The 14,107-nt window shown below is 37.4% G+C and overlaps 1 protein-coding gene across 2 annotated transcripts in view; it reads right to left on the bottom strand.

The window, feature by feature from the left end:
• The window catches only part of NELL1 (neural EGFL like 1), a 594,259-nt gene that overhangs the window by 454,745 nt on the left and 125,407 nt on the right, over positions 1-14,107 (bottom strand). For both annotated transcript variants that reach the window (XM_026664647.2, XM_087951106.1), the window contains exon 4: positions 5,355-5,525. In XM_026664647.2, the coding sequence (XP_026520432.1) occupies positions 5,355-5,525 (171 nt within the window). The remainder of the gene's footprint in view (positions 1-5,354; positions 5,526-14,107) is intronic.

Consider the following 14,107-nt stretch of genomic DNA (forward strand, 5'->3'; position numbering starts at 1 on the left):
CTAGAGCTGATCAATTAACAAGGCAGAAATTGGTTCTTCCTATATTAAAAATGGGTACAGCCATTCAATGGATCATTAGCATCAAAGGCTCTGTTAAATATTCTTGCTCTCAGTTTAGATGTATTTAAGATCACCTGGGTACAATGTTCTATTACTATTATTTCCATTATTCTTTCTCCAAAATCAATAGATTAATGGAATCTTTTGCTAAATGGAAATATACTCTTAGACCTAAGTTTTGGCCAAGAATATTACTGCCACAATTCTTGGGGCATCAGAATCATGAGAAGCTAAGAACGTTTACTAAAGAGCAGAAAAGGCTCCACTGGAAGGTTCCTTCAACAAATATGGTTTCAAAGTTCCACGTATATTGGGTCTCCACAGCCACCCTCTAAGTGGCATTATCTCATGGTTCTACCATACCTCCATTTTTTACTCCATCACATCTCATGTTGAAACACCAGACAATTCTTTAAAATGGTATTCTTGTATATGTCTTATTAGCAGAAATTTTTGGGAAAATATACATTTGTTAGGCTGTAATCATTTCACCATACTAAACTGCATATGATCAGTTACATTTGTTTGCTTTCTTATTTATTGGGTTCATAGATCTGCCCTTCTGAGGAGTATATAACAGAAATAAACAAAAAAAAAACCTCTATGTCATTTAAAAAGAACAACCGATATATAAACTGAGCAACAATATATAAATTGTTAATCAAATTACATAATTAAATAACCAAAAAAGAATTCTACTCAACTGACTCAAATGCCCAGGGGAGAAAATCCGGGTCTTAACTGCTTTTCCAAAAAAAAATATTTTTTAAAAAATATTTTACCCTGCTGAGTTTTACTCTGCTGGTTGTGATCAACTTTAGGGGGAGGTGCTCATCTCCATTCCTTAAGCCAAAGAGCCAGCATTGTCCGGAGAGTTTCTGCAGTCATATAACCCATCATGCCGCAGCACAAAGTGGATGGCAAAACACAGAATGCTGTTATCTTCTCACATCCTTTATATGTGGTCCCTATTCATTTACATGCATTTGCATGCTTTCAAACTGTGAGGCCAGCAGGAGCTGGGACAAGTGACAGGAACTCACTCCATCTCATGACACTTGAGTCTCGAATGGCTGAGCTATAGACTTTTAGTTCTTTTTCCAAAGAGAAGCATAATTGGGACCTCTCCTCTATCAGGAGGAAATGATCCTGGAGTATAGAGGCAGACTGCTTCCTAAGCTCCCTGTTTATTATAACAATGTTTTAAACATTATAACAATGTTTAAAAAGGGGAGGGGGGACTGGAGCAGACTAATATGGGAGCATAAGGATCAAGCAGATATTCTTGGGGTGGTGGTGGAAACTGCTTTGTCTTGTTGGGCTTTCAAGATGATAACCTGCATTTTGAAACACATCTGGAAGTCTAATATGAGCTAATGCATACATAGGTGTAATGACCGGCAGACTTGATGACCTGTGCTGGAGCCTACATGGGTATAATGAGCTACACCCATGATGACGTGTGTTGCATTCCAAACCAACTGAAGCTGGCAGTTAGTCTTCAAGGAGAGCCCCCTATGCTGCACATTATAACAATCCAATCAGGGGGTAACTAAGGTGTGAGTAAGCATAAGAAAGGCCTCCCAATCCAAGTACAGACACAATTACACACAACAGGCAGCTGTGCAAGGGGCCCCTAACCACAACTGCTATGTTATTATCATGGTAGAATATACACTAAGCTCAAGATCCAGCTCTGGCTGTGAGGCCAAGCCAGAATGTTTACAATACTTAAAAGTAAAAAAAAAAAAGAGTAAAAAAGATAAATGTGCAGACTGGCTGCACTTGTAAACATCTGAATATCATCACGGGCATGAAATCTTCCAAGTCTGAAGAGCAACAGCAGTAAATGCTATCCCCTGATATATTAGAAGCTTTTTTTGTATCAGAAGCTTACAAGGATCAGAATTCTCATCAGGTAATTCTACCTTCTTCCCTTATACTACAGTCAAAATCTACAGTAGTATACAACCTGCATGCTGGATATTGTTTGCTTGGTTACTTTAAAGCAAAGCATATCAGCACATATTGTTTGTCTTCTTGAGCTGTTAGTATAAGAAAAGAGATATGATTGAGTAATGAATAGACAGTGACATGATTTCTATGCGTGAAATATAGCAATTGAAGGATCAAATTTATATAAAAGGAAAAAAGCAATAGAAAGGAAGGGGATCAGTTAAACTGTATATTAAAAAAAATATTTATTGCTGCTCAGAAATTTAGATGAACATTGGTATAGAGAGCACCTGGGTTAAAATAACTAGGTGATGGCGTGGTGATGGTGATGGCGAACCTATGGCATGTGTGCCACAGGTGGCATGCAAAGCCATTTTTGTGGGCACAGGAGCCCCAGCCAAACTTACCTGCACTGTGCATGCGCGCACCTCCCAGCTGATTTTCAGCCCGTTTGAGGCCATTTTCGCCCTCCTGGAGGCTCGAGGGAAACCTCTGCAGCCTCAGGAAGCCAAAAAGCAGGCCTTCTAGAAATACCAGAAGTGCTGGAACGAGCCTGTTTTCAGCCTCCCAAGGCTCCAGAGGCTTCCCTTGAGCTTCCAGGAGGGTGAAAACGGCCTCCCCCGGGCTCCAGAGGCCCTCCAGAGACTGAAAACGGGCACTTTTGGTATTTCCAGAAGGCCTGTTTTCCTGCCTCCCGAGGCTGCAGAGGCTTCCCTTGAGCCTCTGGGAGGGTGAAAACAGCTTCAAATGGGCTGAAAATCAGCTGGGAGGGGCACACATGCACAGTGCAGGTAAGAGGGCAAGGTGGGAGTATTGCACACGCATGTGCGGGGGGTGGGGCACATTGCATTGTGGGTGTCAGCACGCACGTGCTTTCAGCACACCACAACAAAAAGGTTCGCCATCACTGAACCAGAGAAACAAATAAAAGCAATGCTTTTTCTGGAGCCTGTTATCCAGGATTACCAAGAAGATATCGATCTGTGATGGTGAACCTATGGCACCTGTGGCAGAAGTGGCAACAGAGTCCTCTCTATGGGCGCGTGCGCCATCGCCAGCTGCTCTTCTGGTTTATGGCGTGCCCATGTGCACCAGCCAGCTGGTCTTCGAGGGTGCCGAAGCACCAGAAAACAGCCCCAAAAGACCTTTTTGGAGTCTTTTTCGGGCCAAAAAAGGGCCTGAAAATGGCCAAAAATGATCCCCAAACATCCTGAAAACTGCCAAAAAACAGGCATACATGCACCCGCCAGCTGGTCTTCAGGTTTCTGGCACTCGGCACACACATATGCATACACATTCCAATTTGGGCACTTGGTGCCAAAAAAGTTCCCCATCACTGATATAGATGATGTCTTCCAAATACAAATGTCAGATCTTTAAAAGAAGCATGAAGTTGCAGTGGTGTTTTATTATGCTAATACTAGTTGGAAGACAAACTCTCTCTACCATGGTGTTTCCAGGAAATTCTTAACAACTGTTGCTTCGCTGACAACTTAGTCCTTTGGAGAGCAGAGAAGGCTTCAAAGGAACCTTAACTTAAGAATAACAGCTGAGAAGATTCAGCTGAGGAAGCAGAAATCATTGGAAATCTGGGGGGAGGGGGAGCAGTCATGTAATGATAGAGTTCTCTATTGTGATGGAAAGAAAAACTCAACATTGCAAAATGTACATCCAGTTATTCAAAAAGAGGAAAAAATCAGCCAAATAAAGACTTCCTTTCACACTTTCCTTCTCTTCTGCTGGCTTTCTCACACTAGTTTGCAAAAAGTGTGACTGGATTTTGCTACTCCCACAACTCAGCTAATTACATGGAGTTATTTAACACTGTGCATGATTGGGCCTGTTTTGAATTATATTTAACTCTTTGGGCTGAAATGACTACATTATTTAAACCCTTTGTGGTGTCCTCTTAGTACACCAATCTAAATAACCTAAATACATATGTTGTAGAATATGAACTTCAGATATTCTGTTATTTATGCTGTACAATTATATGTTTGTGTAGTATGGTTAAACTCCAACCATCTTTTTTCCATATGAACTGGTGATCTTTGATAAGCATAATCAAAAGAAGCATATATTATAATTTTCTATTATGATAAACTATTAAAGCACTCTAATGTAGAAAATGTACTTCTAATATTTTTCAAATAAAATCTTAGTGCACCTGATGGGTCATATACATGTCAAGTAAAAACTATTTCTACATTGTTCAAGAAATAAATATCACTGTTCAACATTTAGCTATTTTTTTTTATTCAGGCAAACAACCTCCATATAATTATAACTTTTACACATGAATAAATTCTGGGTTTGAATTTAGCCACTTCGATTATAATATCTGTCAATAAAAATGTGTAAAAAAAACAAGACACTTCTCTATTTCTTTTTTAAAACAGTTATGCTGGATAGTCAAAGCAGTTGAAAATTGATTATTTTGATAAATTGATAAATTGAATAACAACACAGGGTGTATATCAATAATAACACAGGGTGTATACCTGCAGTTCTTTTTGTCTTTTTTTAACCAATACTTTTATATTTTTTAGATCCTGCAGATCTTTTTCTCATTTTATTATGTCAGCTCAAGTAAACTTTCAGGCAACAAATTTAAATATTAAATATTTTTAAGCAAACAACTGCTGAATTTTTAAAATGAGAACAAAACCTAATTGTTTTTACATACAAAAAAGTACCTGCTCAAAGGTATTAAGAAAAAAAGGTCTTTAGTTAACATTACTTAATTCTATGTTCCATAATCTTTCTCCACTTCTACACCAGCCTCATTTTATTACTTACAAATAAATATTACAATGTCAGATGTATGGCTTGCTTTTTAGCTAAGAAAAAAATAGTGCTACTGTATTCAGATTTGGCTTCTTGTGAAATATAAAAAAAAGGATTTAGGCGTGTCTTCATTCTTTTCTATTCTTTTCTTTTCTTTTAGAATGTCTTGTTTGAAAAAGAATATTTTAAGGCACTTATTACATGAAAAGAAATTAGAAGCTACAATTACACCTTCAGATATTAGATGTGTGCTGAGAGAAGCATTCTTCAGGAAAAAAAATAGACTATACAATGCATTGCACTTCAACTGATATCTAGAGAATGACGCAATAGATTAATACCTTTCCACCACTCCAAAATCAGCAACTGGAGGCTTGCTATTTAATTATCATGCTATTTTCTCTTTTCACTCAAATATTCAATTGACATTTTGGAGCATATAAAACTCCATTTCAAATTTCATCCAGCAGTACTAAGTTTTATGTTGAGGGAACAGGCATTTCTCATGGGAGATGGCAGGGAGAGGGGGAAACTCATGAAAAATATCTTACCTATTGCAGTCCACATGAAGCAGGAGGTGGGATGCACTGAGTGACAATGCAATTTTATGCCATTGTCCATCTGCTAGCCGGTACGGAAATACTTCTGTTCTTGTCTTTCCATTAAATCTGTAGTGATACCTTATTTCATCTCTCAGGCCGCTGCTTTCCAGTTCAAAGTAACTGCATTTAAAACAAGGAGAATCAATTCCATTCTCAGGACATTATATTATACATAATATGCAATAAGATTGTACATGATGTGTTCAATGTAAACTACCATAACTGAAAAATTAAATGAAATAATAATTGAAAAACTATACCAATGTTGTCTGTTTCAATCAAGATCCACAGTAGAGTCAATGAAGGTGATCTGTTGTGTATTATTGTTTCAGATAATGCCATGTCAAATTCAGTCTAGCAATTCCTTAAAACTTGCCATCCCATATGAAAAGATCATGTTTTTCTGCTTTGTTCTTGGAGTGTTTGACCATTTATTTTTAATATCTGCTTTCTTATTGAAGGAAGTAGAGGGAAGTAATATTGTTCTCTTGTTTCTGTTCCAGAGTTTTCCATCATACTGAAGCCTCCTTAGTTGCTCATATTTTCCAATATGAGGACCCCAATAGGTGAAGGCATATCTTCCGGAGATTTATTGAAGCATGGGAAGTCAAGGAGGTTGCAGATTGCCAGATAGGTGGCTCTGCTGTGAAATATAAGACATTCACACAGATTGGATTTTATAGATGGCATTTGACACCGGCGAGATTGGCCAGGATATATCCGAATATGAACCCACACTGCTGGAAATGTAAGCTTGTAGATGGAACATACTACCATATGTGGTGGCAGTGCTCCAAAGCCAAAAAATACTGGGAAAAAGTAAGGAGATGGATAAGAGAAATTACAGGGTACAATATTGAATTTAAGCCAGAAAACTTCTTACTGGGGATGATTAAAGGAAATCTGAAGAAATCTACCCAACACATCGTTCAACATGTAATGACAGCGGCGAGAATCACCTATGCTCAAAGCTGGAAAGTAGATGACACACCTTCTGCAACCATGGTAATTAATAACATACTTGATTGTGGACAGGCTTACAAGAAAATTAAAAGGCAAAGAGGAGTCAGAGTTTTATGAAGCTTGGGAAATGTTATATATATGATGAGAAAAAAGAAATAAATTTGATATGAAATAGAATTGTAAATAAAATGTAAACAAAACTGTTAAAATGTAAATACACATGTATTTTGAAAATAAATAAAATATATAAAAAAAGACATTCACATAGGTTGGAAAGGCTTCTCTTTAATAGGACAGCATTTGCTAATTCCAAACCCTTCCTTTTTCCATTTGTGTTTTTCTATGGTTGCAAATGTGAATGAAAATCACATCAGTGAATAACTTACAGGCAATACAAGATTATAGTATCTGGGCTGTAAAAGTCTGGACGATGGTAATACAAAACTATTTCTGATGACAATAAAGTGTGATAGCTAGTTTGGTGTCATGGTTAAGGCATTGGGCTACATCAGGCTAGAAACTCAGAGAAACTAGGATACTGTGAATTCTTGTCCTGTCTTAGGCACAAAGCCAGCCAGGTAGCTTTGAACCACTCATTCTCTTTCAGTACTAGAAAGAAGTCAGTGGCAAACCACTTTCCACAAACCTTGCCAAGAAAACTGCAGGCATTTGTCAGGTATCAAAAACTGACTTGAAGGTGCAAAGCAAAGCAAAACCCAACACATATCAGCAGTGACTCTGCTAGGAAACCTCTGCCTTACCAACTGTCCAAAAAGACTGTGAATGGTAAAAAAAAAAAAAGATATTTCTTTCAAACACACTGTAGCATGGATGGATCTGTGAATTTGTACTAGTTAGTGAGTAAAATGGGAGAGAGCATTTAAATTCTTAAATTCATGCTTCCTTGAAAAGTGTGTTCTTCTTAATTATTTGTACATCTTTATCCATTAAATTCTATCCTGTCTAGCAGTCCAAACAACACTCACAGCAGGATTTGTATCTAATAAATAAATAAAAACTGTTTAACTCTAATCTACTTGCTTGATCAACAAACTGGAAAAACAACTCACATAACACTAATCAATGGCTCTATTGAATGGAAAACTGTAATCAACTTACTTAAGGAACACTTTCTTGACTGGAAATTGGTACATGAGTATGTGTTTGATAATAAAAACAGAACGAACAAATTGAACTTACATCAGTTTTTCTACTATCCACCTGTGTGATATGAATGTGTTCAAGCCTTAAAAATAAATTTTGTAATATAAGTATTCCCACCTGCAGTAAAGTGAAATTTGAGAGAGTGAAGTGAAAATTATATGGTAACACAGTAAACTTCTCTGGAAAGCAAATATATACATCCTGAACAAAATGGCTATTCTTGCTCAAACAAAAATCAAAGATCGTCAAAGAAAAGTAAGAAACTTTGAATAAGAGCACCTAAAAATGGAATGTTGTACTGGCAATGACTTTACTAGTGCTGTCACCAATCAAAAAGACTTGTCAGTCTTTAAAAGCTACAAGCTGCTTGTAGCACTATAATATCAAAGCAGGCAGGGAGACAAGTACACTTAATGAAGTTCTATTTAGGATTTTAAATGTTTTGTATCTGCATTTTCTTCTGAAGCTACATGTTTAATCTACCCACATACACACTGGAAAGAATAAAAATGGTAACTGAACAGCTGCAACCGATGCCAAACACATTTAAGGGCCATATCTCTTGGTCAACCTATTCCCCAAAGCAACAGAAGGCAAGACAAGAAGCAATGGGTGGAAACTAATAAACCAACTTAGAATAAGGAGAAATTTCCTGACAGAACAAGTAATCAATGGAACAACTCGTCTCCAGAAATTGTGGATGCTCCAACACTGGAGGTTTTTAAGAAGAGATTGGACAATAATTTGTCTGAAAAGCTACAGGTCTCCTGATTAAGCAAGAAAAAAACCTACTAGAAGACCTACAAGGTCCCTTCCAATTCTGTTATTCCGTTATTCTCAAATGGCCTTGGGAGAGACTGAAAACTACAACAGTCCCATATAGACCCATTAACTTAATTGATTTGGTTAATTGATTAGGTTTTCCTATTCACACAACCTAGGAACCCCACAATGACCCATTTTACTAACTACTTTCATTAACAATTAAAATACACCAGATAGTAATCATATCAGTCTTATTCATAAAATATAGTACACATGAGTTCTCCAAACAGAAAATATCATCAATGTAAAATACCGTAGATTAATGATTTGTGTGAATATTTAGTGAACTCTAACATTTAAATAAAAGAAAGATAAAATAAAAGTCTAGCACTGATTAAATCTAAAAGATCCTCATATTTTGACAGGAGCTATCTTCTATTCATAATACATTTTGCATATTGTACAGAGCACATTATTCAGAAAATGTAACATAAATATGTTCCTTGGTTTAGGAAAGAGGGTGAAACCTCTTATACTAGCAAAAGGTATGAACTACTGTGAAAACCTCCTTTTATAATATTGGGTGAATTATCATGGAACCTCTTGAACTAGCAATTGTTTCATTCTATGTGTGCTTCTTTGAATTCAACCCCATAAGTGTATTATATTATTTATTGCAGTTAATGTTTAATGTTCAGCCTGAAGTACTCAGATGGTTTCCCTCATGATTCTTTTAGGCAGAAAAGCAGCTTTTAACTCCCTCAGTCAGATGGGCATGCCACACTTTAAAGAGATCTAAATCCAACTACTGTATTTAGCTATATTCAATTTTAAATGTTGCATTTGCATTATTAGTTGGGTAACTTGAAGAGTCATGAACTAAAAAATAGGATACACGCTCCTTATCAGGGAATAATTTGGGGGAAATTGCGACAAATAATAAAGAAGAAATGAAACAGGATATCAGGAAAAGAGTTTTGATCATAGATGAAAGACATCTGTGACATTTGCATAATTGTCTACATTTCCAAGCCAATGCCATTATTGTAGCCACATATTCTTATGTTCCATTAAAAGAGACAATGTTTTCTGAGCTTTTAATGGATGGAACTGGGAAGAAGACTATTTTTATCTTCCTTTAGGCAGAGGTACCCTTAAATCAATCTTGACTCCTGGTGATTGCCCGGACAAGTCCCTGAAGTTTTTCTTGGCAAAGTTTTTTTCCCCCAGAACTGGCCTTCTTCTCCTTCTAAGAGCCGAGACACAGTGACTGCCCAAGGTGACCCAGCTGGCCTTGTGCCAAAGATTAAACGAGGACTCATGGTCTCCCAGTTTCTAGCCTTAACTACATCATCTTTTATTTATCTTTTTTTAAAATCTTACCTGAACTAAATAAAAAGGAGCACATCTTTTAATAAACATTTTGTGGCTTTTGCTGTTAAATGCTTTGTGGTGTATAGTGTATTGTGACCTAAATCAAGTTTGGATTTCTATTCATTCATATTAAATTGGATATAAAAATATAGTGGCGAATATACCAAAATTGTAGAAGTGAATTTTAGGTGAGAATTTTAAATAATAATGACTTATCCAACGAGTCTTGTATAATTACACAATGCTTAGATTGTCAGGCTGTCACTGAAAGAAAGTATTTGGGCATCTTATATTATAGAATTCATGACCCACCACCATCACTTGGATTCACCTACTTAGATACTTCATTTGCTATTCTTCATTCTGTTACTGTATTTTGACCTCATGCTTTTTCTCTGCACTGTGCCCATTCATGTTGTTGGAAAGGTCAAACTTGTATGATCAGATCCTGACATGCACTTGCTAGTTGCAGATGTAGTGGAAGGGTTGAAGTCAAAGGCGATTGTCAACCTGGCTGGTTTTTATAAATGAAATAGAGAGAATGGAAGCATCTTATCTGGTTGAGGCAGCAAAATATTTTGCATCAGCTCTATTTTGGTGGCTGTGCTCCTGACCAGAAGGAGGGTAACAAGCTGTCTATTGTGACTGTCTTTGTTTTATTGTAGTACTTAAAGATGAATATCTTTAAATGAAAGTATTAAGGCTTAGACAATGGGAAGTGATCTGGATTCTAATGTTTTTTTGCTCCTTGTATCTGAATTGACAAGCTGGCACAAAGCAGCTAAATAGGATTCATTTAACTGGTAATATTCAAAGAAAAAAAGCCCTTTATTTTTAAGTTTCATTTCTTGTTAAAAGTACTTGCAGATATTTTGGCAAAAGAACCACAAGCATTTCCAAGTTCTCTAGAGGGTGGGAGGGAGGGAGGGAAGATCCTGCATTAATGGGTACCAAAAAAAAGTTAAACTAGCTAAAACAATCATGTGATTGATGCCCTACCCTTTGTTTTAGTGGCTCACGTGATATCCATAGGGCAGGGCTTCAACAGTATGGTTCCAGCCATTGTTTTGTTTTGTTTTGTTTTCACACATAAGACCATTGCTTTACAGCATTCACTGGTGGTTTACGATGTTAACATATTTTCCCCAACAATCGGTTTATCAACCTTGGAAGGATAGAAGGCGGAATCAATTGAGCTCTTCACAATCGAACTCCAGACTATGAGCAGAGTTAGCCTGAAGTACTGCATTCTAACCATTGTGCCACCTGGGCCACCTGGGCTCCTTAATACAGTACAGATAAAGCAAACACCATGTAGAAAAGTTCAGTTTTTTACCATTACAGTAGTATGGAAATGCGATTGGGGACTTAGAGATACAGAACACAACATTGAGAAAAAGCACATTTATAGCAACAATTGTTGTGTGCCTGCTGTACAAGGAAGAAAGAAAAATGCAAAAACAAGATTTTTTTTGTAGACATTAAGGGCTACAAGGTTTGGAAATCCTAGAGATCAGCTTTGCTAACCAATTTGAAGAAGCTAGGCAGACCCTTGTCCAGGTACCTGGGATTATTGCTAGTGAGGTGATCAAATGTTGAGGTGATTGTTGAAATGTTGAGGGTGATTGAGGACAGAAGATTGAGCCTTCTTCCCTGATTACTATGTTGCAATTCTTATTAGGGCTTCTTTGGGGCTGTAATTGTGAGTGGGTGAACAAGGTTTCTAATCTTTGCCTTAAATAGGATTCCTGGGGCTTTGTCTGGGATAGGGAGAATCAATTGGGATCTGATAAAATTAGTCAAAGAAAGACATTGAGTTTGATTCATGGCATGTCCACAAGATGGGAGTGGAAAAGCTGCAGCATCCATTTTATTTGTTACATTTGTTGTTGTTTTTTCCTACCACAAGATTAGGGTTAGAATTCAAAGCTTTGACAAATATTATTTTATTTGATTTTAATGCCTTCCTTTTGAAAAGAAGCCCCTATTTAGGGAACCACTTAAACTGTTGTGTAATTTAAGATGGGAGGGATACTGAATTATGAAACATTCTAATAGCTCAAGGTAATCAGTGGAAAACTTTAAAAATAGTGATGTCATAATGCTCCAACTAAAAACAGTGTAGGCTTTTAGCATACAATGTACATCTATCAATAAATGGTAAAGAAAAGTGGATAATTTTTCAGATAGGAAAAAAAATATTTCTATACAATTTTATTTCTATACAATTATCCTCTTGTGGGAAAGAACCAAACCCTCCTGCCATTCACTCTATCTCTTTCCATTTCCATAAAATCTTCCCCGCTGTTCATCAGGGCAAAAGGTTAAAAATTATAATCAGGACAAAGAGTGAGATATTATAATGGGCTTAACACAAAGATTAAAATGTGGCAGAAAGCACCAGCCTATTCAGATAAACATTCCTTCCAGAATGCTAGAGATCTTCTTAATTAAATAACAAAAAACCTTTTCCCCAAAGAGATTGCCACTTCAATCTGCAATGCTAAGGGGAAACTGCAACACAGCAAGGTGCCTAATACCAGAGCGCTCCCTTCAGGAAATCCAGCTAAGTGCCCTTTCTTGCAATGCCTAAAAGGTGGGCACACTTTTGCATGGTTTCAAAAAACAAAGGGAAACATTTTCCTATTTAAAGGGCTTGTGGAAGAGTGCTCGACATGGCTGCCTCTGACAGCATGTTGTGCTCTTTGAAAAAGACTTCACCTCTAATCCAAGCAACTGCCTATGTTCTTTATTCTTGGCTTGGAAATGAACCTGGTAAGATTTCATACTAACACTCTAAATACATTAAATATATACTTTAACTTAACAAGCAAGATAATTCCATTTTTGTTGCTCAGTTTTTTATAGCCCAAGGAGCTGCTGATATAGTTCTACAGAGGAATTATTGAGTCTGTCATCTGCACCTTTATAACTGTCTGGTTTGGTTCTGTAACCCAACAAGACAGACACAGACTTCAACAGATAGTTACAACTGCAGAAAAAACAATTGCTACCAACCTGCCTTCCATTGAGGACCTGTATACCTCATGAGTCAAAAAGAGGGCTGTGAAAATATCTACATACCCCTCACACCCTGGACATGAATTGTTTTAACTTCTACCCTCAAAATGACGCTATAGGGCAGTGCACACCAGAACAACAAGACACAAGAATAGTTTTTTCCAAATGCCATCACTCTGCTAAACAACTGATTTCCACAACACTGTCAAATTAATTACTAACAGTTAACAGATAATCAAAGTTGGAAGGGACCATGTAGGTCATCTAGTCCAAACCCCCTGCCCAAGCGGGAGACCCTACACCATTTCTGACAAATGGCAGTCCAATCTCTTCTTGAAAGTCTCAGGTGATGACGCTCCCACAACTTCCGAGGGCAAGCTGTTCCATTGGTTGATTGTTCTCACTGTCAGAAAGTTTTTCCTTATTTCCAGGTTAAATCTCTCCTTGTTCAGTTTCCATCCATTATTCCTTGTATGGCCTACAGGTGCTTTAGAAAATAGCTTGACCCCCTCTTTCTGTGGCAGCCTCTCAGATATTGGAACACTGTTATCATGTCTCTCCTGGTCCTTCTCTTCATTAGATTAGCCATGCCAAGTTCCTGTAACCGTTCTTCATATGTTTTAGTCTCCAGTCCCCTAATTATCCCGGTTGCTCTTCTCTGTACTGTTTCTAGATCTCAACATTATTTTTTATTTGTGGTGACCAAAATTGGATGAAGTACTCTAGGTGTGTCTTACTAAAGCTTTATAGAGTGGTATTAGTACCTCACTTTATCTTGATTGTATTCATCTGTTAATGTAATTTAGGATTGCATTAGCTTTTCTGGCTGCTGCTGCATACTGCTGGCTCATATTTAGCTGGTTGTCCACTAAGACTCCAAGATCCCTCTCACAGTTACTGCTATTGAGCCTGGTTTCACCCAGCCAAAGACAGGTGTACTTTTGGTTTTTCTTGCCTAAGTGTAGGACTTTACTTTTCTCTACATTGAATTTCATCTTGTTAGATACGGCCCAGTGTTCTAGTCTGTCAAAATTCATCTGGATCTTGAGCCTATCTTGTGGGGGGTTAGCTATTCCTGCCAGCTTAGTATCATCTGCAAATTTGGTAAATTCCCCTTCTATTCCCTCATCTAAGTCGTTAATGAAGATAGTGAAGAGTACTGGGCCTAAGACGGAACCTTGTGACACCCCACTGCTTACTTCCCTCCATGTAGACTTAGACCCATTAAGGACTTCTCATTGAGTATGGTTTGTCTGCCAGTTGCGAGTCCATCTAGTGGTGGTGCTATCTATTCCACTTTTTTCTAGCTTACTAAGAAATAGGTTGTGATCTATTTTGTCGAATGCCTTGCTGAAATCTAAATATATTATGTCCACAGTATTTGGCTGGTCTACTAATTTAGTCACTGTGTTGAA

This window comes from Notechis scutatus, chromosome 1 (assembly GCF_049901735.1).
Source record: "Notechis scutatus isolate UNSWTSFEM ecotype Mainland chromosome 1, rNotScu1.2, whole genome shotgun sequence".
Classification (NCBI taxonomy): Eukaryota; Metazoa; Chordata; class Lepidosauria; order Squamata; family Elapidae; genus Notechis; species Notechis scutatus.